Here is a 25,386-nt window from a genome sequence, read left to right on the forward strand (position 1 = left end):
GAAGTGGGGCGAGGTGAATCCTGAACCCTACCCTTACTGACTGTTGGGACCGAAACGCACTCTACCCACGCAGCTTGGGAAGCAGGGGAGTAACAAATTACGATGCATCTTTTAGAACCACTCTTTCACTCCAACACTGGAGACAGCATAGTCCTCTTTCTCGGTGATGTTTGTTTGAACGTGGTTTCCTCTCCTTTTTCGCTGGTGGGAAATAGAGGGTGCTTACACAATACCACCATGGCCCAGAGGTGCTTGGCTCCCTCCTTTCACGATCCTCTGAATCTACATTGGGCACATGAAGGGCCGTGGGGCGAGGTTGTGGCTGGCAGCAGCAAATCTCCGCTGGCCTTTCTTCCGCTGCTGGCCCCCTGTCCGAGCCTGGGGCATCCGACACATACGAGGGCAGCGCAGGGCTGGGGGGCGGTGTTGTGAGCCGGAACGGAGATTCCAGGCGCGGTTTCCCCGGGTGCGACTTCCCGGAGCGCGGCCGGTCCCTTCCTGCCGCCCCGGGCCGACACGCAGCGGCTCCACCCGTAGCCCCGTTGGCGTTGGCGGGAGCTGGGCGGGGCCGGCGCCGGGAGCGGCTCCGGCGTGCGGGGCGGGTCGGGGCCGGGCCGGGCTTGGCTGGACGGCGGCGGAGCGTGCGGACGGCGGCTTGCTGGTAGGTGGCGGCGGCCGGGACCGTATGCACCGGTGGCATGTAGCGGGCCGTGGGGCTCTGGGGTGGCTGCAGGGTCTGTCGCTGGGGAGGGGGAGCGCAGGGGACAGGGTGCTTGCTGTGGGACCAGAGGAGTGCCCGTCATGGGGGCTGGAGGCAGGTGGGGGGCTCCTCTGTGTGCCCTGCAGGGTCAGCGGGGACCTATCTCCAGCTTAGTGGCTAAGCATGAGGCAGCCCTGCCTGGGCTCGCTGTGGGGCAAGGGGGCTGCTTGGTAGGGACGTGGAGTGCTTGGTTTTGGATAGGGGGGCAGTGTCTGCTGGGGAGGGTCGTGGTGCGCTGCTTCTCCTTGGAGGGAGCTTAGGGAGAGCCTGGAGCTCGGACACAGTGCTCGGGGGACGGCAGGATGGGCTGCAGTGGGGGCAGGCGAGAGGAGGCAGTAGCAGATGCTGGAGGAAACTCCGGGAGTACACCCCCCAGGGGTTGGAGCATGGGGACTGTGGGGGACATCCCCCGGCCCAGGAGATGAAGCCAAGGGCTGGGGTGGGGAGGAAGGAGCAGAATGACGAAGAGGTGGCCCTGGCTGCGGATAGGGGAGGTGTGACCTAGCTGCTGCGCAGGCACACGTTCTCTCTAACCAGCTTTTTTTGTGTCCACCGAAGTCTGTGCTGCACTGATTAATCGTTCTGTAATTAAAGTCTGCTGGAATTCTGAGAGCTGCCATGCTCCTCAATGGCCCTTGTGCCATTGAGGGAGGGGCGGGATGCTGCACGTGGTCCTCTCTCCTCCGTCCCCCCCCTATGCATTTGCAGCACCAGGTCCATAGTGTGGGGCTAGCGTGTGGTCAGAAGCAAGTACTGCTGGCTTTCTATCTGCAGGATTCCTGGACCTGAGCACAGCCACTGTATTTGCTTTGAAATTCAGATGACAAACACCTGTGCTTTATTTCCTGAAGGAATTTGCTGTACTTACGGAATTATTTCAGTTTATGACTTGGAAGTTTCCTGGTTCAAAATCTAGATTATAATTATCTTGAAATTACTGTAGGGTGAGCCACAAAAAATAATTGTTGTCGCAAGGGCTTGGTATCGATGTGTAAGCCTACCAAAGGAGATTGCTTCCTGAAGTCGCAAAAGGCTCCGTTAAACCCCAAAACCAAATCATACATGCAACTCAACACAAAAAACTCCTGACACAAAAGTCAGGATAGAATGGCAACTCATCCCTGTACTTTACTGTTCCTGGGTAGGCTCTGAATCCTCTCTGATACTCTGCATAAACCCTCCTCTTTCGTCTTTGCTAGCTACAGCAGAGGCTTTGTCACAGGCTGGGACACTCAGTGCCTCAGGTTATCATATACCCAGAATGGCTGCAAATTCATGGAGAAAATCTTGCCACCAGGTTCTCTTTGTGTATATATTTCATAGCAGCTCTGCCCAGGTGATCATGCAGCACTGTTTTCAATTGTGGTATTAGAATTGTCTTAAGCCATTGGGGACTTTGTTGGTGAACAGCAGCATCTTTTCACCAACTGCAGGACACAGGTACCAGATCTCTCTGCTTGGGCTCTGCTTGAAAAGATATTATCAACCTCCCTGCATCAGTAGAGGATGCAAGGTTTGGGGGTTTGTTTCAGGAAGTATAGCAAAGATCTGCGTCTGGATGCCATTGTATACCAGTGTAAAGCACTGGCTGAACTAGAATCCCTTTTATATGTTCATGTGGCTATTAATATGCTGCAAGATAGCTGCTTTTGCTCAGCCATAGTAGCTGAAGCAGCCTATGTTATAAGTGTAGACAGGAATCTGCCTACCAGATCCTGCAGTAACCTTTATAGAAAGGGGTTTGAGGACTTAGGCTGTGTAGATAGAGCAGATGCAGGCTGGGACGCAGCCATTAGCACTCAGTTTTTAAGCAGATATTTCTACTCTGAAGACTGGGGCAGAGCTGGGCCTGGCAAGCTTGGGCTGGGAATGAAGTTGCCTTGGAGACTGGGCAAGATTTTTAAGCATGGGTTGAAGAGAAATCTGTGATGAGTCTTCTGTCATAAACGTCTTCTGAGTCTTTCTGCCTTAAACAGACCTCTACAGGGATACGCACCAGTAAGTTAATTGTAAGCTTGGGGTTGGAGGTGGGGGAGAACAAGGAGAAAGGGATTCTCTTCTCCACTGGATGGAGGAATGCAGGGTCATTTTGGTACTATACAGCCTGTCAGGGGAATTGCCTGAGTGACAGGACTTGCTCCTTTTCCCTGAAGCTCTCACTTTAGTGCTGCCCATGTGTCAAGGCAATTCTCTGCAGACAGCTGGCAGTGCAAAGTTTAGTAGTATTTGCCTGCAGATGAGTCAGCAGAAGAGAAATAGCTTGCTCCTGTAAAGTGGAGTGATCTTGTAGGCAAAGCAACACATGACAGTCGCATCTGATGTGCCAACACCTTCCAAGTTCAGAGGGACGATAGGAGAGCCTGGGAACTGTGGATGTCAAGGGGCCTTGCTGGTCCAGCCTGCCGGTCTTGTGCTGACTTGGATTGGGGTGGGAAATGCAGCAGCCTTGAGCCAGAGTGTTTACGGAATTGTTGCAGCCAGGTCTTGTTTTGCACAGGCTTTAGAATTTAAATAGCAGGATTGTTTTTGCCTTGGCATGTAAATCTGCAAGTGAAAAGCAGTGGCAGAAGAAATCTCACTACTGCATGTAGATTTGCAGATAATATTCTTCAATAAATTCCTTGGGACCTAAGAACACAAAGAATGCATATGGGCTGGGTCCTTACGCCATCAGTGTGGTTAAGGTGCAGAAATATGCAGGAATTATCTGTTTCTCTAATGCAGTGCAAGGCACACAGTTCTCTGACACCTCCAAAGCTAAACAAAACATCAGTACTGTCCATGAAGATGCAGACAGCGAGATAAGGCTTTGGGGAACAAGAAGGTTTGCCACACCTACTCTGACTTTTTCCATCTGCCAGAGGTGTTAACTGCAGTGTTGTTAAATTCCAGCTCAGATGATGGCGTAGTTAACGCACCCTAGAGGAGCTGTAAATCCTTTCCCTACTTTTCTCTATTTTTTTTTTTTTTCCTCTGTGGTAACCAATGCTTGTCCTTTTTTCCTTGCAGAAGTGGCTGCATTTCAGTGGGACTCAGTGATTCCTTGACAGGGAGAGCAACTCCTCTCATCTGTCAGTTGGCTAGGCCTCGTGGAGCTGGTACAACTCTCTTGAGGTGAGCTAGCTGGCATCTTGAGGTGGTGCAAGGCACTGCTTTGATACAGGATTTGCACCAAAGAAGTTTCAGAAGCAAACCCCCGTGTTCTGTCAAGTGCTGCAGAGATTTGCTTGTGGCTTTCCCAAGTGGAGCCCTTCCAGCCTTGCTCCTCACAAGCAGTTTCTGGTATTCAGCACAGACTCAGTAATGCAGGAGGGTGATGCCTTAAACAAAATAGAACAATGTTAATATTTTATAGCAGGGCTCTTTCTTCTGGTTATGCCTGGGGTTTATCTTGGCTTTTTTTCAGAATGAGCTTTGAGAGTTACCTTCTCTTCCCCCTTCCCCATCTGCTGTAAATGTAATTAATTTTAGAACAGTCAGTGTTTTGTGCATTTAGGGAAGCAAAGCTGTGTGCTCATGCGTTAAGCTCAGCTACAGATGTTGCATCCCATTGTTAGTAAGTGTTTGGGCTGCTATTTTAGTCTCTTGGCCAAAATGAAGCATTCTAAGATTAATAGCTTTGTAGCAGCAAGGTATGGTTTATTTTTAAAAACAATGTGTTCCCAGTTTTTAATGAAGACAAGTTTGGTGCTGAGAGGGCTAACATGCTAACCACAGGATAGAAGTTTTAAAGCTCTCATTTAAAGAGGAATGATAAAATTGTTTAATTTCTGCGTTAATTTGAGCAATTAGCAGAGCTGTGTCACTCATGAGATGCCCAGCCCGGCTCTCCAGACGCTGCAGAGGCTGCTTCAGTAACATCTAGCCTGTAAAATCAGAGCAGATAGAGCATATTTACTCCATCCTCGAAGCAGGTTTCTCCTTTGATACATCAGGTGTTGCTGGTGCTGGGTGGCTGGTGCTGTCTGACCACTGCTGTTTATTTGATGGAAAGAAAATCCATTCACTTAAGCTACTGCTTGTCATCATTTGACTAGGTATACTGTGAGAACTGCAAAGGTGAATTAGGGTGGAGAGAAACTAGTTGGGTGTGGGAAGAAGCTGTTGGAGATCTTTCCTGGGCTCGGACAGTGGTGCTGTACATCAGCATAAAGCATGGTGTTGCCCTGTGCTGTAACTTGCTTTGGTTGTGAGCTCTGCACCCAGCAGCAAGATGCTGGCGATAACTCAGTACAGTGTAGTTGTGTGCGGAGAGGTCTGGTTGCTCTGATGTGCCAAGCTAATCCAGGAAGAGCTTCACCTGTTTGTGCATGGAGGCTGCTATGTCTGTGCTTCAGCACCAGAGCTTCTGCCAGGGCTTTTTAGTGTTTTGATGGACAGTGGTTCTGATTAAATGTGTTCAGCACTTTAACAGACCTTTTGATTCTCTCCAAAGGGAAGGAAAGCAAGTGTTCAGAGACCAAAAGGTGACTTGAAGCACAGTGAAATTATTTTGACCACATAACAACAAAATCTGCTGCTGTTTCTCCCCACTGTTTCCACAAATGCTGGGGTTTCATGAACCAGAGGCAGAGACCTGCTGCTTTTTGTGAGCTAGATGGTTTCTGCTAGGACCATGGTGGTGAAGTAAACAGCTGATACAGAGTGTGCTTGCAAGATGGCACTTTGCAAAACCTAGGAATTGCTTGTTTCATACCCTTTGTTTTCACAGAGGCACTCTGGAAGCTGCTGCATTTATAGCACAAATCTTGCCTGAAAGTTAAACATTTGCCAAGTATTTTTGTCTTCTTCCCAGTATTGTTTTGGCTTCCCATTCACCTAAGATTCTCTTTTCCTGTTCTCAGTGCATTATGCTAGGTCTAGCAGAGCTGTCTGGGATACTTATATGTATTTACCCCAAAACTAGTTCAGTTGTGTCTGATCCTAACACTGTTCCTAAGATATCATCTACTTGACGGTGGGGAGATTGGTATGTTCATATGTTACTAAACTGCATTTGACTCCATACTTAGGAACATTCCTTAACCTGGAGTCATTTGCACTTGAGTAAGTCTGATCACTAAATCTGCTTTTTAACAGCTCTCTTTTACAAAGCCCACCCTTCTTGGTTGCTGAATGGTAGAGCTTTGCTCAGTTGACCTTACTGAGGACAGTTGCAGCTTGTCCCAAGCAGGAATGCTCAGCAGTAATGCTCTGCTGAGGAGAGGGGTGGTGTTCAGAGGGACATCTGCCCTGTCTCATACCTCCTACTTGCCCCACCTAACGTGTTCCAGCACACCCACTGCATATGGGTGGGGAGACGTTTTAAATTCCACACGGCTCTTATTATTAGGGTGTTGAGGCACACACGTAAGCATCATTCCTGGGCAAAGGGGTCATGCTGCTCTCGGGAACAGGTCAGAACTGCCAGTTGCTGCCAGAGAGCTCCATACTTCAAGTGAGCCAGAAAGATAATGCTGCTCTTTAGTTATAAACTTTGCAAATGTAGCACCCATTTCTAACTCCTGCAGCAGCTGAAAAGGGAATATTTGCTGCCATGTCTTTCTATAAATCCTTAGTTTTGCTTCAGCTGCATGGAGTGCTGGGCTTCCTAATGCTCCAGGGCCTTTTTGGGAAGGTGCAGTGACTCCAGCTCAGAAGCACAGATAGCTGTCATGATTTCTATCCCAAACTGGTGGTCTGTCTGTCAGTTCATCACAGAAGCGGTTTAGCTGAACTACTGCTAATTACAACCTGGTACATAAAGTGCCAGCAGTAAGTGTGCCCCTAATGTGATAGCAGCAGCTGCTTTGCCATCAGCTGAGTCACCACTGCAGTGGGGACAGGGGACAAGAGGGCAGCACAGTGGCAGCCATCCCAAGGTGAGCCATTTGCACTGAGGATCTGCAGCTTGGTCTTACACAAGCAAAAAAGCAAATAGCAAGCTGGGTAGTTATTGAAGTTACGAGCATGGGTTGCACCCCTTCCCTCACCCTTACCCTGCTGCTTAAACCTGCTTCTTCCTCCCATCAGGATTGTGCAGGGATGCAGCACATCCACCAACTGTCTTGATGTGTGGGTAGGGGACACAGAAGGTTAGAAGAGTGTTTGTATTCATCAGAATGAGAGCTAGGGGAGGGCTGAATACAGATTAGGCATGTCTTAATCCTTAGGTTGCTTTTGAGATGCTAAAATAGTATAATTAGCACTGTAGTAATGATTTATAATTTTCATTGCAACTCTTATTCGAGTTTCTCTCCAGCCAGCTGGCTGCTGCACACTTCTCTCTGCAGAACAGCTCCAAGTTGCATTAAATGATTCAGTATTCCCACCAGGCACTGTTTGTCAAGCCTTGGCAGCTGATGCCAAATACAACTGGCTGAGCCCCTTGTTAGGTGGCTGTGTCTTTGCGCTGACCTTCTGTACACTGTGCCTGCTGTTGACTGATTCTGCTTTGGAAGAGCTGAGAAATATTTTTACTGGGTTTTTTTCTCCCTCTCTCCTTCATTTTGTTCCAGTTCTTACTGGCCGTGCTTCCAAGATGGAGCCGCCGACCTCCTCCAGGCTGAATTCCCGTAAGAGAAGAAAAGATGGATCTGGCCCCAATGGGGCAACAGAGCTGGATGGAATCCCTCCAAAAATGTCCCGGCGCTCACTTGTAAGTAAGCGGAGATAGAAGCTTTAGGTGCCTGCACGATTAGGACATTGCCCTGTAACAGAAAGATAAATGTGATGGTTTTTCTGCGGGGGGTAGGAGAGAAGCAAATGACAGTAGCTATCCTTCTTGCAAAGCCAGTTTAAAATCTTCCTTTGTTCATACTAATAACGTACTTACAACGTGGGCTTAAATTAGGCCTAAGGAAAGTGTCGCTAAGCTGCTTTTGTGGTGTGTCTAGCTTGTTTATAGTCACTTAAGCTGAACCTGAACAGGCATGAATATAGATATTCATAGAGAAGTAAGCATTCATTTCTCACAAGTGGGTTTTCTTAAATGACACAGCAGGAGGGAGAAATACTCCAAACAAGCATGTAACAACCCATGCACCTCGAAGAAAGCAGTCTTGTTCAAGTCGCAGAACTGCGGTAGGGTCTGTAAGCACCTACAGAAGCAGTCTATTGAGTTCACACTCTGAAAGACCCAGAAGATAACTGCTCCTTTGATTCTCTTGGTCTGGCAGGAGACTGCATTTTTGTTCCTGGTACTTTGAGAGCGTTCAGGAAAATTTCTCTGTCTAGATCAGCCTTGGGACAGCTTTAGCAAGCTAAAGCCACTGGGGTCTCTTCTAAAAGGGGTCTGTGCCAGTTAGCACTAGTGTAAAGGGCTGACTTTAACTTGTCCTTTCCACAATATTGTGATGATAGGCTTTTTACAGCTCTGCCCTATTCCTGGACCTGTCCTGTGTGTCATGTGTGCTCTAATTGCTCTTATCTGTGTCTAAAGCCAGCTACCATCCCTGCCACGTCACACTGGGGTTGTAGTCCTTGGCAAAATAGGGTGATGTGTTCCAGCTTTCCTCTTTGATAACAATGTTTTGCTCTTCTCAGGAGTACTTCAGTCCTGTCCCAGAGCTTTTGGCAGGTGGTAGCAAAGGAAGAGCAGCACCAACATTGAGAATTGGGGAGGCAAGCATTGGGAAAGGAGGCTTAAGTTGTTGCATGACTTATCTCTCAGAGCCTTTATATCCTTGACTGTTGTCGGAACCCAGTGCATGTATTTGATTAAGGAAGGAGAAGTGTGCAGGTTGTTCCGTGGGAATTACTTGTTCTTCAAGTTGGTGTCTGTCCTGTATTAGAAAGAAAGCATCTGTCTATGAACAGCACACAATAAATAGTACCTAGCCACTTTCTAAACTTTCTGGCTGTTTTTTAGTCAGAGGGCTAGCGCAAACCTCCTGAGGAAAGATTTTTTTTCTTCTTTCTTTTGAGTAAGATTTATTTATCATAGCAAAAGTAATGGTGTCACCTGTGACATTACCTTGAAGCCTTTACCACTCCCCAGCTCAACAGCTGGCCAGCAGAGTGTTCTCCTGGAGCAGCGGGGCTCAGCAGCAGATGGTGGTAGCAAGCCTGCTGGCGCATAAGCCTGTCCTATCATGCACATCAAGTTGAGTCCTGGCCCTTGCAGACACTGTGCAGGAAGGCAAGACTCTGGCAGGGCCTTCTGAGGACATTTCTCTGTGATCATCTGATAATTTTGATAGGGTTTGGGTTTTTTTATGCTTTTATTCCTGGATTCATATCAGGTATGTGCCAACCAAATGCAAAGAATCTGTTTTATTCACAAGTCCCAGATATGATGGCAGTGATGAAAGCAGACACATGGCAGGCATTATGTAACAGTAAGGATCCTGGTAGAGGAGGTGGTGCATGAAATGCGGGTACTAGAGTCTCAGAAGTTACAGGAGATTTTCAGCAGTATCAGTTTGCTTGAATGTAGTGGTCAGTGGTTGTTTTCCTGTGAGCTTCGCTTTGAACACTTTAATAAGGAATGACATTAGCAATAATAGCAGTGGTCTTTCTGGTTGTAGTGGTGCTAAGCACCATGGCAGGATGCTGCAATGGGACAGGAGGTCAGAGAGGAAATGGCTCATTAGCTTTTTGCAGCTTGAAGGTGTTATTGTAATGATCTGCAAGCTAGTTTCCTAGTCTTCTGGCTTGAGAAAAAGACATCTATTGCTGCCTCATACCTTCTGACTAGAAGGAAATGGGACTGTTAGTTCTGTTATGGGAGGGGCAGATGTTTTCCTTCAGAGGAGACCAGAAATTACACCTGGACTTCAGCTGCTGATTAAACAAGCTAGCAGATTAAAAGGGTTTTCCTGCATCAGTTGTAGATACTCAGTTGTAGTATCTACAGTTGTAGATGCCTGCAGCAGTTTTAGATGCCACAGATCGAGGTCTGTCTCTCACTGTGTATGGCTCAGAAATGGGTGATGATACACATGTTCCCTGGGAATTAGTGCTTCTGTTGGTATTGCTCTTCTGCTTGTTCATATAATCAAATCGAAGAGCGGTTACAATTTGTACATCACAGCACAAGCACTCGGGCACAGCACAGTGATGGTCTTGCCTGGGCTGGCATAGCTGGCGCTGCTACAGTGAGGTTTGATGAAGCTTGGCTTATGCTGCTGTGAACTGTTTTTTGTCAAAAGTCTGGTTTACCAGCTGCAGATCTGAGCCTTCTGTTTTCTTGGGTCCGGTGTGACTGCCATCTTAACTCCACTTTTCTCTCTCTCTGTTTCTCTCTAAACTCAGGCTAATCACCCTGCAGGGGTGTTTTGAGGTTCAACACCAATAGTCTTTTAGCACACATGTTTGAATTGTGCACGGTGAGGCATTGTGGACTTGGTGACTAGGACACTGCAGTGGCAGTGCTGCTGCTACATACTGCATTCACCTTTGCATTCTCACATGTAACCTTCTCTGGCTATTTAGGGACTGAGGGAACCGGCTCCGTTCTCAGATGAAGTGGAAATTGATTACAGCAAGCCATACATCAGAGTAACATATGAAGAAGCAATGAGAGGGACACCTTGTAAGTAAAAAAAAAAACAGAAAAACAGACTGGAAGGGAATTGTATAAATGTTGGGGGTGGGATGCAGGTATGATTATCATATCTCTGAGACCAGACCAGCCTGTGTGTCAGACCAGGTTTGTGGTCAGTGATTTAGTTAATGCTTTGGTGATGAGGTAGCTGTCCCCATGTGAAATTGGTCTGCCAGTACTGCTGAAATTGGAGCTCAAGTGTGTGAGGAGCCATACCTTCACCAGTAAGACTGTTTGATGCAAACAGGTTTTTGTGGTTTAGCTCTTCTGTGCCACTGGCAGCTACAGAATAGTATCAGAGCTGAACACTTTTCTGTATTACTTTGACGCAGCTTAAAGTTAAGCACTTTATAAGTCATCTTCTCTGAAACTTGAAAAGGGTAGACAAAACTAACATAGGTCTTTTTTCCAAAATGTCCCATTGTAGGCTGGCTTTGAATTAAAGTCAGTGTCCTTAAACACAGTAGGCCAGCCCCAGAACAAGAACCTATCCTTTTATTCTCTAAACCAGGCTGGGAGCAACTGTTCTCTTTGCGAGTCTAAAAGGAAGGCAGAAGCAGGGCTGACTCATGAAGGATGGCTGCCCTCTTGTCAGAATATGCAGACAGTGCTGTGTTATTTGGCCTCTCTGTTGTGTCTACAGAGACCATAAAAATGCTATACTACCTACCTGACTGCTGATGAGACCTGGCAGTGGTTTCTTGCAGAGGTTCTGGAAATCCAATGCACATTTATTTTCCAGCTGAAAATCTCCAGAGCCAGCCTAAGGTCTCTGATTTCAATAGTGGTGGCTCTCCTGCCTGCTAAGACTAAAATACACTGCATGCTTCCTTGTTGCCATTTATGCCTGTGCTCAGGAACTGTAGCTGCTGCAGGTATGGAGGAAAAGAGATGTATGTTCCTGCCAGTTTACAGAACATTATTGTACTTTCATAAAGGCCTGCCAGGACCAGCCCCCTCCTGGCATACAGAAGGCTTTTGCAGTCTCAGATCTCCAGATCCTTGGCTCTCCAAAGCCTCCTGGAATCTTTAATGAGGTGGATTTACTGAAAAGGGATTGAAAGAGGCTGTCCTCGGAGTGACTTCTCTGTTTAGCTTGAACTTAACAACCCTACCTTTGTGTTTTCCTTAAGTAGTCAGGCTGAGTTTTTGGATTGAGCTTGCGCTTGATGGTCTGAGAAAGCTGATGATAGTGGTGGGGAATTAGAACAACCTGGTCCCCCAGCCAGACTGGTAGCTGCAGCAGTGGCTGCAGAGGAGGAAGCTTAACTGTATTTGAGATGTTATCCTGACTGGTAGGGGGGAACATCTGGGCCAGTTCCACTCTGGTAGCTCCCTGCTGTGCAAAAAATTAGTGCTGTGCTTAGATTTCCGTAGGGTGGAGATGTTCAGGGTTTGCTTTCACCTGGTCTCCCTTCAACTTGGTTCAGTGAATATGTGGTAGGCTTTGAGTCTGTCTTTGAACATGGTTGTATTTCAGCTGAGCTGTGTTTGCTTACATGTGGAAAGGCAGAGTGCCAGCTCTTTACAAACTTTTCCTGGCCACAGCTCTGCATTCTGCCACTTTTCTGCAACATCCCCAGGAATTTTAGAGGGTCCCCAAATGTGGCCATTAGAAGCAGCTGCTTCTGCAGGAAGGAATCTTCACAAATGTCTCTCTGTCCCTTTGGCACAGTGGATCGCCCTGTCAGAGTTTATGCCGATGGAATATTTGATTTGTTTCACTCTGGACATGCCCGGGCCTTGATGCAAGCAAAGAACCTCTTCCCAAACACATACCTCATTGTTGGAGGTAAGGAGTGACCTTGTTGACTTTGGCTGTCATAGTACGGTTTACCTCCATCTGTGGTTATACATGCAGATGGCATAGTAGAGTTTTTGTCTTTATGGCCTCACTAGCCATAAAGCAGCTCTCAGTGCAGCCATATTGTTGGAATCTTACTGCAATATGTTGAGAGTTGGGTATGTCCGCAGAAAGATATCCTGTACAAAATGAGTGTGTAAGGAAAAGATTTTTTTGATCACACTGTGACAGATGCTGGTGAGTTGCACATCTGAGTATCAAAATATATTAGGGACAATTGAGCATCTGCTTCTTGAATTAGACAGCTAAAGAATGAGTAGCAGTCCCTCCATGGCTGGTTGAGCTTTGTGTTGCCTGTATCACGGTGTATGTCATTTCCCCACTCCAACTCTTTGCTGGGGATTTTTGTGGCTAAACCCTAACAGGTCCCACTAGGAGCGTGGAAATCATGGTTTTCTGGGCACATGGCCATGGAAGTCAGTGAGGCTCCGTTTCTCCAAATAAAAGTTTCCTATTTTGTCTGTTAGATTCAAAGGTCTTTAGATGCTGCCAGGAATATCCTGCTTGACTGCCTAAGGGGATCTGGAAGAGGTGTTTCAGCCAGGCCTCCTTCAGGAATATAACAGGGAAAAAAAGAAACCTTTTTTTCTGGCTGCTGTAGTATACTGGCCTCTGTGCCCATGACTTCACCCACCTTAAAGGCTGTGTGTTGTCTATCAGGAGGTGACCTCTGGTCAGGGTGCCTAATGATGTTAAAGTATCAGAGTTCAGAATACCTTTAACTGCTTTTCTCAACAACTGTTAGCTTCCTGAAGCAAATTGAAACCGTGATCCTGCAATAGCGTGATCATAACGTCTTTGCGTGGTTTGTTTCCTTACCACTCACTGCTGAGGGCATTTTTATAGTGGTACTTCTGCATTTTTTGTGTGTGCTGTAGTAGTGTCTGGAAGGGGAAGGGAGGGAGTAGAGCTGAAATAGTTGATCCAACCTACAAAATGCACTGAGCTTAGAAATGTTGCAGGTGGAAAAATATCCCCATGTACCTAAGTGGTGTACCTCAAACAGGGTCAAACTATAAATGTTCTAATGTAGCAAGGTGTGTAACCATGTTCTCTGCCTTTGGGAGACTGGTGAGGAGGTGGAAGGCAATGAACTGCTTCCTTTGAACCAGAAACTGAGACAAGAGGCAACAGCCCAGTGAACGTTAGCTCCAAGCTGGGAGCAATCTCACCCGCTCTTTATCATCTGTTTGTCCAGAGCATAAATACATCCAATGCCAGTGAGACTGCTAATGCCTTGTTTACTTTTGAGTCTGATAACCAAATAAAACTCCCTCCTCAATGTCTTACATTGCAGATTTTGAAGGGTTTTTACTTTTAGTTTCCCATAGAACATAAGTAAGCTAACTTGATTTGCTGTGAACTCACCCATTGTTTTAATACAGCTTTCCAAGACTTAGACTTTCATTTTATGAAATCAGACACTTTGGCAGTGGGCTTTTTTCATGGGCTTCAGTTTCCAAGCCTGAGACATCCACAGGTTAAAAAGCAGATTTCTGCCCATTAGGCCCCCAGGTGCCATTTCATACAGGAGAGTTGTCTTCTGTATTAGCTAAGAGCTCTACAGACCTTGAGGGATTCTCATGTAGGTACCCAGCTTGGGCAGAAATTCCCCAAACAGCCTTCCTAGAATTGCTTAGGAGCTAAGTTCCCTGCACTGCTCACTGGTTTTGGTGCTTTATGGCTGGGTTTGAAACTGCCAGCGCACTCTATCAACCTGTCAAAACCAGGCTGGCATTGCCTGGTGTAGCAGGAGTATGTGCAAGGTCTTTTTACAGTAAAGCATTGGGGTAAGTACTTCAGGCTCACTCTTCTCTGCCTGTTTCTTCAGTCTGCAGTGACGAGCTAACCCATAACTTCAAGGGCTTCACAGTAATGAATGAAAATGAGCGGTATGACGCTGTGCAGCATTGTCGCTATGTGGATGAAGTGGTGAGAAATGCGCCATGGACGCTTACCCCCGAGTTCCTGGCAGAGCACAGGGTAATTTGTGACATCTGATCTGTTCTGCATTTTGATTAGCCTCTGTCCTGGCTGTTTATAGCAAGAATTTATCCATGGGGGTGACCTCTGCCTGAGCAACCCGTTTCTGTTGAAACTCCTTAAATAGGGAACTAATGGGGTTATGGTAAGCAAGTGGGCTTCTTGAAAGCATAGAAGCATCTGCTGAGCTGACAGGTAATGTTAAAATAAGGTAGAGATTGTGACATGGTAAAAAAGCCTGAGAGGGTTCTTGCTGTTCCAGGAGAAGTTGATGCTGATTATAGATTGGTGTGAAGCACAGTAGGGAGAGGATAACATAGGTTGGAAGGGATTTCTGAAGGGTGTCTGGTCCAACTCTTCTTACAGCAGGAGCAACTCAGATTTACATCAGCTTCCCTGCAGCAGGAAACCAGGCAAGCTGTCTTGAGAGTCTTTTATCAGTCAGTAAGATAAACTGAAAAGAGTCTGTAACATCTGTTGAACTGCTTTGGGACATGAAGGAGTCTCCAGGGAAGTTTGCTTAGTTTTTTAACCTTCTTAGCATTAACAAGCCATTTCTCTGTGGAGCTTAAAACAGCTGTGTCCTTAGTCTCAGCCTTTCCTCTCTGGTGTGTGCTTACAATTGATATGCAATTACCATTGAGAACTTGGGACTGCTCTGTGTTGCTTTTTAACACAGGAAAGCATCTTGCTATTCTGTCGCACCCCTGCACTGAGGTGTTGAGCAAAAAGTTACCATCCTTTGGCAGAAAGCAGGAAAAAATGTTGAGTCTCATTGCTTTCTTAACTTTCAGATCGACTTTGTTGCACACGATGACATCCCCTATTCTTCTGCTGGCAGTGATGATGTTTATAAGCATATAAAAGAAGCAGGTGGGTCTGGGCCAGATTCTCCAGGGCTTCCTGTCAAAGGTCTGCTGTAGTTTCTTCTGTGCCCCTATATGGCAGGATTATGCCTGGGAAGGTGGCAGTGCTCTCCTGAGAACAAGGTCCATCCAGGAGGGTGGGAAGAAGCCCAGCTTTGGGCCCTGCTTCGTAGGAGACTGTTCCATGTTCCATGCCCATGGCCGAGCATTGCCCAGTATTAATTCCTACTTCCAGTCTAGTTACTGTGATTGAATTAACAGGCACCTTCTGAAAAAATACTGAAGTTTGGCTTACAGATTCTCACAAATGGGGAATCCCACGAACTCAGCAAACTGGCTTTTCTAGCTGTTTGCTGTAAAACTCGGGGGGGGGGGGGCAGTTTATTTAAGTCTATCCAAACCTAGCCATCAGAGCTTGTTATATTTTCACCCTCAAAATTGTAGGACTCCTTGTCTTGTCCTTGTAGTCATGCTGTTCTATATGCCATGAATTATAGTTGGGAGTTTTTAAACCTGCTAATGTGAAAAGCCTTTCATTAGAAGACATGGTATTTTGACAGGGTTTTGAGATGCTTTGGTCTTACTTAGGTCTTCCTCATAGTCCCAGAAAGAAGGACCCTAGTATTGTGCATTCAAGGGCAAAGATGTGGTGATGTGAGAACAGTTTGGAAGTGAGCTCTTAACAGGAGAGATTATTCTCTAATAGACGTGGCAGCAGCTCTTTTGCCATGTGTCTTGCTACAGCTGTCCTGGGTCCTGTTCCCCAATTTTAGGTATGTTTGCGCCAACTCAGAGGACTGAGGGGATCTCAACATCTGATATCATCACCAGGATCGTGCGGGACTATGATGTTTATGCCAGACGGAACCTGCAGCGGGGTTACACAGCTAAAGAGCTCAATGTCAGCTTCATAAACGTGAGTTGCAGTGTCTCTCACCTCAAGCTGCGTGAAGCAGAATCTTAGAGAGTGTGGAGATGTAGAGTCTGTTTAGTGGTAGCACAATCCTGACACTTGCCAGTAAAGGGACAATCTGCAGAGCTAAACAGATGCACCAAACCAGTGTCTGGGGAGTAGAAACTAAGATGACTTCTGCCCCTGAAACTGCCTCAGGGACCCACCCAGAGGAGCTGGGGTTTTGCTAACACTGCTCCATTGTCAGAAATGTCTGTGTGATGTTTTACCTGTTGAAAGAGCTGGAGACAGGGTGCATGGTGAAATGTGTGTTTTCATGAGCTGAATGAAGTGTGCATTGGTCTTGGCAGCAGCTGCTGTGTGTAATCTCTCTCCCACCTTCCTAAGGTAGAGTCATTTGTTAGGATGAAATCTGGTCCCATTCTAGCTGTACTATTCCTTTCCTGGAGCTCTTTCAGGAGCTGCAGTGCTTGGGTAGGGGAGAAGGATATCCTCTGATCCTGTGCTGAGCAGCTCTAACCCTCAAGCAGAATACAAAGCAGAAGGCACTCTGAGGTTGGGTATAAAGTAGTAAATGTTTTGGGGGTTTTATTTTTATCATTCAGATACTATGCCTATTTTTTTAAAAATACAATCAAATACAAAAACAAAACAGGAGAGATAATGGCTGCTTGGCCTCTCTTTGGCATGTAACTCTACCTCTGTTTAAAAACACCCAGTAAAAAGACTTGTGCCATCATGATATGCAGAAAGACCTACAGCAGGTCACTTGAATCTAATCGGTATATTGTATAAATATTTCCCTCTTCCACGTACTCCTATTAGATAGCACTAATCTCTGGATTTAGTCTCACAGTGTGTGCTGTGCCAGTGCCTGTCACAAAGCATCTCACAGCCCCACTATGTTTGCCATTTAGTCTAGGGAAGACGTGTCACTGAGGTGAAGAAGTGTCACAAGACTAACGGAGATGCTGAGTCTTAAGCAACAGTTCAGTGTAATAACACAGAGCAGAGGTAGTCACCACTCGGATCTGCTGAGCTGTATTCTGATCCAATGCTTACTGTACAGGAGAAGAAATATCACCTCCAGGAGCGTGTGGATAAGGTGAAAAAGAGGGTGAAGGACGTAGAGGAGAAGTCAAAGGAATTTGTCCAGAAAGTGGAGGAGAAGAGTATTGATCTCATTCAGAAGTGGGAAGAGAAGTCCCGGGAGTTCATTGGCAATTTCCTGGAGATGTTTGGTCCAGAAGGTGCATTGGTAAGGAGCTGCTCTGGGAAAAGGGGATTTTGGAGACTTTGGCAGTTGTTATAGGGCTTGTGGAGCATAAGGTCCGCAAACAAAGTTTCACAGTTTGTTGCAGTGCTCAGTGTGCTGCCAGTCTGCAGACAACTTGTCCCAGGCTTTTGCAGTCTGTTTACAGGGAGCCTTCACCTTTTCCGATTGGATAATGCCAGTTACGATTGTAGTACAAAAACTCCCTGTATCCCATAAGCTAGCCTGTAAACTCCAGCTTGTGTCCTACCAGCTACTGAGCAGCCAAGAGATTGGTGGTCACTTTGTCATTGGTCTAGGATGAGCCTAAAGCTACTTTTCTGTGCCAGACTCTCCTGTACAGCTGGGTAAATATTACAGGCACTTCACGTTAGAAGTGCTAGAAGATTGGTGATGGTTACACTATAGATGGTTTTCAAAGTCTGGAGCAATGCTTGGGCTTTTTCTGCTCTTGTATGAAGCATTGAAGAGACGCAGCAACCCAAAATGCTGCACAAGCTGTAGGTAGCGTCTACTTCCATTGCTGTTTGAGCCATGCTAACTATGTCCCTGCTTCTGTCACTAGAAACACATGCTGAAGGAGGGCAAGGGCCGGATGCTGCAGGCCATCAGCCCAAAGCAGAGTCCCAGCAGTAGCCCCACGCACGACCGCTCCCCATCTCCCTCCTTCCGCTGGCCTTTTTCAACCAAGACTCCTCCCTCCTCGCCAGCCAACCGCTCCAGGAATGAATCTGCGGTCACCTATGACATCAGTGAGGATGAGGAGGATTAAGCTACCAGCCAGGATTTGCTGAAAATCGCTAACCGCCGCATCCTAAGTCTGAACCCACTGGGGAACTCTAAATGAGCGAGAGAGCCATAGGAACAGGGCTGATGGTGAGCACAGGGCATTGGAGGCACCTGTTGCTCTTAGCAAGGGCTGCTGCCTGGAAGCACATTCGAACCTCCTCTCCCTTCTCCTCCCCAAATCCCCTTTTTATTGTTTACATTCTAGTAGTTTCCAGGGGGAAGATCATTTTTATATTTTAGAAAATACTTTTAAAGCGCAAAGAATAGCACTCAAGTGTGGCTTTTGTTTTGGTTTCTTTTCCCTTGTTAAACCTCCAGGCAAGAGGGAGAGTGGGAAGACCCATGTGTCTCTTCTTTGCTTCAGTTCTTCTGTCTTATTCCCCCCCCACCTCCAGGCAGCGTCTGTGCCACTGCCAAATGAAAGACCCCTCGGTTCCTCAATCAGCATGACCTTGAGAGCATGCAGGAGGTAGTGGTGTAAAGAGGCCTCTAGGAAGTAGAGACATCTCTGCTGCACTGGAGCCCATAGGAATCTATCCAGCAGATGCTGTAGTGCTCATGTGCCCCTTAGCTGATCTTCCCAGAATGTCATGAGGATGTGCTGAGCAGGGGGCTACCAGCTTAGCACACAGGAGTTACACCCTGGAGGAATTCGCAGCACCATAGACTCGTGCACCCCATAAGCACACAGCATTCGCAGCTCCAAATTGTACAGGGGCTGCAGGAGAAGGGCCTTTCCAGCTAATCTTAACAAGACTGCTAACTCTTGAGCTAAAATTCAGCCCTCAGTTGCTGTTGGAGAGAAGAGAATGAATCTTTGCTTCAGGGCACTTGCTGTCTGCACGTTTCCTCAGGTGTGTGAGAGCCCAGGTAGGAAATGAATGTGTGTACTCCTTTGAGAAGTTCCTTGTCCCAGTCTCTGGTGTGTAATAAGTTTTACTGTCTGTCCAAACAGCACCTCAAGACTGTGCCCTGTGCGTGTTTGTGTTTCAGTTGCTGTGCTCTAAGGGCTGGAGCAGTCCTTTACACTGGTGCCGTGAAGTTGCTGCTATGAGGACAGAACATGAATTCGTACAGCCAGTTTGCTGCCCATGTTGGCGTGTGCAGCTGGACAGATGAAGGGCATGTTTTACCCCAGTGAAGGGTCGCGGTCCCGTGTGACGGTTACCTGGCTTGCATAATAAATGCACAAATCAGTGCCTGCTTGCTCCGCTCCTTGGGGAAGGCCAGAAAGAGCATCAGAGAGCTGCAGCTTTTTTACACTTTAAATATGTAATCTGCTTGTTTGAAACCATGGTGCAGGTTGTACCTGCTGTCATGTCTGTAATAAACACTTGAGCTTTGTGGCCTGCGACTCCCCGTGGGCAGTTGCCCTCCCCATGCTGCGTGCCTGTGCACAGAGCAGGTCAGTGTACTCTGTCCTTGAGGCAAGCACTGGAGGAACTGGACTTGCTGTCACATAGCTGCAAAGCTCCTGCTTCCTTTTCTGTTCAGGTTTGCCTGTGACATCCATTGTCTCTGGGTGGAGCTGCTGGGCAGAGTTGCCTGTATCCTGCAATGCTGGGAGTACAGGACAGCTCAGAGCTGGTCAGGAACACTGCAGGGAAGTTTCTCGAGTGGGATTTGACGCTTGCAAAGCAGTGGGTGCAAGGAGGCAAATCATCACGTGCTGCGACAAGCTCTGCATGATGCGATGCTTCCAGGGATGCAATGGCCCTGTGGTGGGAGCAGGCTGCTGCTTCTTTCCAGCTTTCATCTTGCTGATCCGTTGTCATGCTGCCCAGAGGGCTTGGCAGAGACTCTGTGCTTCTGTTGAGGCCAGAGCTGGTATCTGGAAGGGTATTTTGGGGATTCTTATCTGCCACTTCGGACCTCTCTCAGCAGGGATGTGCACAGCTCTGGGAGCGTGGTTGGCTGCTATGGATTTTTTTGCTATTAAGGAGCAAATAATTGCCACTTGGTACAAGCCAGTTGTGAATCCCCTAGTTTATGAGTGGTAGAGCACTTGCTTTATATCACCTACATTCTCTCTTCCCTCATCTTCCCTACTTTCGCTTCCTTACCCTTCCCTCAGTATGGGTGTTGTGTTGCTTTCCCAAGCCAGATCACAAAGGCCAGGCTGCTCTAGAGCCTTACTACTGTTTTAAACACAAGTTATGCAACAGTGTTCTGTAAATTCAGATAACAATGGTGTTTTGAATGATGATTTGTTCTGCAGAGACCTTAATGTATTTCTCAGTCTCTGCAAAACCTGGGGTACTTGGTAAGAAGCCAGCTATGGTTTTACATGTAGCTTGGAATAACAGAGCTGTTTCTTGTAACCAATAATCCCTGCTTCCTCCTTGCACTTAAATTAAATTGGAACCTCAAATCCCAGATTAGTCTTTCTTTTTTTTTTTTTTTTCCCTTTGTATTTTTTTTGTTTCCTTATGGATTGCTGGACCAGCCTCATCTCCAGCACTGCCCTGTCTTCTGAGGAACAGGACAGAGCTTGATCTTTGGGCAAAACACATGAGCCAAGTTCTTCAGAATATCCTGTTATCCACAGATGTACCCAGTGCTGCTTCCCAGGGCTGTCCTGCACACCCTTAACTCATCCCACTCCTCAGAAGAAGCACCCAGAAGAGGCATGCTGGAATTGACTGTGGAGTCAAGAGGTAGCGTGGAAAAATAAATCTTCACTAGCATGCATTGAAGAATGTGTTGAGTTTGATGCTGCTAAATCCAGAGGCATTGACTTCTGCAAGACAGCCCTACCTCAGTTCCTGTACAGATGCGGGGGTGAGGGTGTTGGCACCAGCAACCATCCCCTGGGAGAGGATTTTCTGATGGCAAAGAACAGCAGCAGGGCAAAGCTGGAAGGTGCCAAGGATGCTGGTCAAAGCAAGAAATGAAGAGCATGGCACTTTAACAGCATAATGCTTACAGTTGTAGAAGGTCTTTAACCTCTTGGGAAAAGTATGGCACACACCTGTACTGAAATGATTTTGTGCATTTTATGGAGGACTTTATTGTGCAGTCTGGCTCTTGTAACCAGAGGCAGGTGCTAGATCACCAAGTACACCTGGCAGTAGTGGTGACTTTGGTGGGACTGACCCCATGTTTTGCCCCTCGTCTTCATGGTGAGCTTCTTGCTGCCAGGGTCTCCCTGGTGTAAAGGTGTGGATTGGGTTTCCTACCTGCCTCAGGTAAGGAGCTGGGTCTGGTTGTCTGATCGAGGGAAATGAGTCCCATATTTTGCTCTTCCCTGTGCGTTGCATCTTGGCAAAGCCATGAGATTGCTTGGTCCCAGTGCTTCTGCTGATGCCTAGAAAGCCGTGTTGGTAAAGGCCATGTGCTGTTGCCTGGAGACGGTCAAATTTGGCAGTCTCATAACAAAACACCAGTGCATCTTACAGCTGAGCAGTTTCGCTTTGAACACAGCCACCTGCAAAAAGCTCTGAGTCACTTTTCCCCCCTTCTCATGGGACAAAAACCTGCTTTTTCCCCAAAATGAATCAATTAAGTAAAAGTTGGGAGCTCAGTCTTTTTGACTGCTTCTCCAAGGGGTTGCTCTGGCCAAAAGTATTACAGTGGAAGGACACCAGTTCAGGGGAAGCTTTGGTGGTGCCCTGCAGCAGGCTCTGGTCTTAGTACAGATGATCTGGCATCTGCTGCCCGCTTCCAGCTATGCTGCATCACCCAGTCCTGCTGTCACCTCAGCCCCGCAGCAGCAGTTGCTTTAAGCTGGTTTGTCCCAGACTGTTTGCTGTGGTGGTTTCTCCATATGGACCTCTGTGCACACTATGTATCTTACTAGCTTGTTCTTGAGTTGGGTGTTTGGCTTTTATGTTTAGCCAAATAAATGCCAAGTCATTTTACTCGCTGTGTGCTAGATCCCTTCTGCCATCCTAACACTGCCAACTCCTGTTGTGGCCTCCTCACCTGCCATCTTAAGCAATGGTTTGAGTGAGAAGGTGCTTCATTGCAGGTCAAAAGATTACCTAGTGGTTTCTGCAAGCCATCATTCCTCCTCATGTCCACCTCCACCTCTGTTCTAAGTGTGGAGCAGTGTCCTGGGTGACCTTGATTGTTGTCAGCTCGGCACCACTCACTGGGAGTGAGTGAACAAGTTACCTGACTGGGTTTAAACCACGACAAGCAGATACTGCTACCTACTACTATCCTGGACAAGGCTGGTTAAGGTAGCGTTAACTAATAGCCTGTATTACAAAGGTGCTTCAAGGCTTCTTCCTGTGCCTGGCCCCAGGCTGGCAGATGTGGATGCTCCCACTGTGCTCTCAGGAACAGGCCAGACCCAACCAGAGGTCTCAGGAGAAAATGTTGCTGCCCTGGCAGTGCCTTGGACCCCAGCAAGCAGCACCCAGAGGTCAGTGTTGAGCACCCTGTGACAGGCCCGTGCCATAGCTGTCCTGGTCTGGGCTCCGTCGTCTTCTCTCTGTGTGGAGTCATCTCCCAGCCAGCCTGGGCAAGAGACAGTCTGAGCCCAGTCACCAGTGCAAGCCTCAGGTACAAACTTATCTTTATTCAGTGCCAGATAAGAGACCCCCAGGCTGGAGGCAGCTTCACAGATCCCTTTGGCTCGTGGCTTTCAGGTTTTGGACCCTTTCACCCCATGCCAAGATGTTCTTCCTCTGCTGCCAGTAGCTCCCCAGGGTTGGAGGAGGAGGAGATGGTTGTACAGGCAGAACAGCCCCTCACCTCATTCTGCCCCTTGGCACCCCAGTTGCTCCTTCCTGCTCACGCCTTGGTGCTGGTGCATGCAGGCGTGAAGCAGACAGGTTGATAGCCTGGCTTGTCATCCTGTTTGCGGTAGTATATCCGCGTCACCACTGCCAAGATGAAGGTTTGCGGGATCAGCAGCTGCACGTTCATCTCTGGAAAAGGAGAAGGGTTGTTTGAAGCCGCCTTCATCCACCATGCCCATTCCCCATGTGCAATGGAGGAGCTCAGCCAGGAGCACGTACCACTGCTCCCCCATCTCCCCACTTACGCTGCGACCTGGCCTTGGAGGAGAAGGGTGGCGAGCAGGCGATGCTGCCGTTGTTGGCCAGGATGCTGAAGATGGCGGGCTGCAGTGCCGTAAGGAGGAGGAGGATCTACAACCACCAACACGTGAGGTAGTGCAGGCTGCACCACTGCCAGGCTCCTGCCCTTCATCTTCCCCACTCTCCAACAGCCTGCCCCATCTCCTCCCTATCCCCTTCATGCTTGCATGGAGCCTGGCAGGATGGGAGCTCACCTGAAAACAGGCAAACTTGGCCTTGATGTTCTGCTCGGTCAGGTGCAGCCGTGCCTGCCGGAAGAGGATGCCCAGGGCCCACAGCCCAAAGAGCGTGGAGGCACCGACCACGGTGTTGATCCAGAGGGCCACGCTCTCTGCTGAGATCTGGGGGGGACACACAGAAACACACCTGGGCTGAAAGAGCTGCTAGGCAAGGCAAGGGCTGGTGGAGGCTCTCCATCAGGGTGTCACCCTGCCCACCTCTCTGAACTGGCACTCACATCAGCAGGGTTGTAGTTCCCATCGGTGGCCAGCACCAGCCCCAGGAAGACGCCAGCTGCCCTGCAGAAGGCGTACTGGAAAGTCCCCAGCATCAGCAGCTTAAGCTTTCTCCTGACACAGCAAGAGAGATCATTAGCACCCTGAGGTCCCCGAGCCCTGGCCCAGGGGCTCCTCTTTCCCCCCAGCAGTAGTGGGGTGTGACAGCCCTCTCCAGGGGCAGGGGGTTACCCCAGTTCTCCCTGACCTGCTCATGGTGATTCGGGGCAGGCAGGGGCAGCAGCAGCAGCAGGGCCCAGTGCTGACAACCATGGGCACATTCTTCAGGGTGCTGAGCACTGCCTCCTTCCCCCCGAAGCCCTCAACCATGACCAGCATCAGGAGGTAGAAGCAGACAGCAAAGTACCTGTGAAGGAGGAGGAGGAGGAAGGCAGGTCAAGCCCTGTGGGCTCACTGGTGCCACTGCTCTGGGGTAGGTGATACTCACGCTGTGGTAGCCATCTCCACCACCATCATGGAGCGTGGGATCCAAAGCCCGAAGCAGCTGACCACAGACACAACCTGGGGCAGACACAAGCTTGGCACACTGCTTCTCCCCACTCCTGTGGGCTGGCAGCCCTTGGGTGGCCCTGGCCCCCTGGGTGATGTCCCCACCATCCTCACTCTTCAGCTCACCGTAGGGGCTGAGCTGCTCCAGCAGAGGGTCTTCATCTTGATGGGGCAGCGGATCTTGCGGATGAGGTAGAAAACCTCTTCCACAAAGATTGCGACCGACAGCAGTGTCATGATGGTGGCAAGACCCATGATGGCGAGTTGGGCCATGTCCAGCTCTGCAGGGGAGTGATGAGAAACCAGCTCTGTCCCTTCTAGTCCCCCGTGGGGCCACCACTGCCACATGACCAACCACTCCACAGGTTTGGGAAGCCCCTTACTGCATCCTTCTGGCCATTCTGGAGCTGGTGCTTCTGCCCCGCTGCTCCCATGTCTCCTGCCCTGGTGCTGCCCCCATCCCTGCAGGCAGGGCTATGGGGTGGGAGGCTGAGGCCCTGGCAGCACCCTGCTGCCTCCCCCTTCCTCAGGGCTGCCTCTGCCTGCACTGTCCACATCCATCCTGCCTCCTCCTTCCCTGCCCTGTTCTGCCACTGACAAAAGGAGGGTTCCCCCCGTCCCCAGACCTACGCTGCAGCAGGTGCCGGGAGGTGGGAGGTAGGGAGAAGCATGCTGCCGGCACGCTGAAGTTCCTCATCAGCATCTCCACCAGTGGGCGCGGGAACCTGCGGGAAGGAAGAGGAGAGCCGCACGGACCCAGGCCCGCAGGGTCTCCGCGGTCCCCCGGCTGGCTCGCCTCACCCACAAACACCTCCGTTCCTTTATAGAGGGAATAACCCAAATCCTCCCCCAGAAAGTTGGATTTGCCAGGCCGCAAAGCGGCGCGGGGGTCCCGGCACCCACCTAGGGTCGTCTGCCAGCTCCATCCTGCTCTGCTCCTCCGCGGCTCCGTCCCAGCACCGCTCGCCTCGGGGTCAGAGTCCCAGGGCAGGGAACGCGGGGAGGACGCCGCGCCTCGTTCCAGTTTAACCAGCAGCTTCCGCCGCTGCCCGCGCCCATTGCCGTGCCCTCGGCCGCTCGGTTACCGACCCGGCGAGCCGCGGCAGGCGGACATCACCCGTGCCAGCGCGCCTGCGCCTCCCGGGGGCACCGGGCACCCGTGCTGTGGTGACCCTGCCTGTGCACCCCCTCGGGCAGCATGGACATGGGCTCATGGTGCCACATGGGGTCCGGGATGCACCGCCTGTCCCCTCAGCAGCAGTGCCCGGGCGGGAGGTGATGCTGCGGGCGCTGGAGCCTGCCGGGCCCCGCACAGCGCTGTGTCCGTGTGAGCAGTTGGCAATGGCTCAGCTCACAGCGC

General features: G+C 49.0%; 2 protein-coding genes across 3 annotated transcripts; one reads left to right on the top strand and one right to left on the bottom strand.

Annotated features, from left to right (window-relative positions):
* Positions 1 to 595: 595 nt before the first annotated feature.
* On the top strand, positions 596 to 20,350 carry PCYT1A (phosphate cytidylyltransferase 1A, choline). Of its 2 annotated transcripts, XM_057427041.1 has the most exons (11): positions 596 to 661; positions 2,575 to 2,758; positions 3,770 to 3,874; positions 7,258 to 7,397; positions 10,175 to 10,274; positions 11,962 to 12,078; positions 13,982 to 14,133; positions 14,928 to 15,006; positions 15,773 to 15,915; positions 16,982 to 17,170; positions 17,751 to 20,350. In XM_057427041.1, exons 4-11 carry the CDS (start codon positions 7,281 to 7,283, stop codon positions 17,955 to 17,957), a joined length of 1,104 nt encoding a protein of 367 aa, XP_057283024.1. In that variant the 5' UTR covers positions 596 to 661; positions 2,575 to 2,758; positions 3,770 to 3,874; positions 7,258 to 7,280; the 3' UTR covers positions 17,958 to 20,350. The 2 variants fall into 2 exon arrangements, with proteins under 2 accessions (XP_057283024.1, XP_057283026.1); XM_057427043.1 differs by lacking the exon at positions 2,575 to 2,758 and having other exon boundaries at positions 609 to 661.
* A 2,129-nt stretch (positions 20,351 to 22,479) lies between these two features.
* On the bottom strand, positions 22,480 to 24,952 carry SLC51A (solute carrier family 51 subunit alpha). Its single transcript, XM_057427068.1, has 9 exons — positions 24,930 to 24,952; positions 24,657 to 24,751; positions 24,153 to 24,307; positions 23,965 to 24,038; positions 23,725 to 23,883; positions 23,480 to 23,591; positions 23,217 to 23,363; positions 22,968 to 23,073; positions 22,480 to 22,851 (listed from the first exon to the last, which is right to left on the bottom strand). Exons 1-9 carry the CDS (start codon positions 24,950 to 24,952, stop codon positions 22,715 to 22,717), a joined length of 1,008 nt encoding a protein of 335 aa, XP_057283051.1. The 3' UTR covers positions 22,480 to 22,714.
* Positions 24,953 to 25,386: the final 434 nt, after the last annotated feature.

Source organism: Pezoporus wallicus, unplaced genomic scaffold, assembly GCF_028554395.1.
Source record: "Pezoporus wallicus isolate ANWC-B61680 ecotype Strahan unplaced genomic scaffold, APGP_CSIRO_Pwel_v1 scaffold_7107, whole genome shotgun sequence".
NCBI lineage: Eukaryota > Metazoa > Chordata > Aves > Psittaciformes > Psittacidae > Pezoporus > Pezoporus wallicus.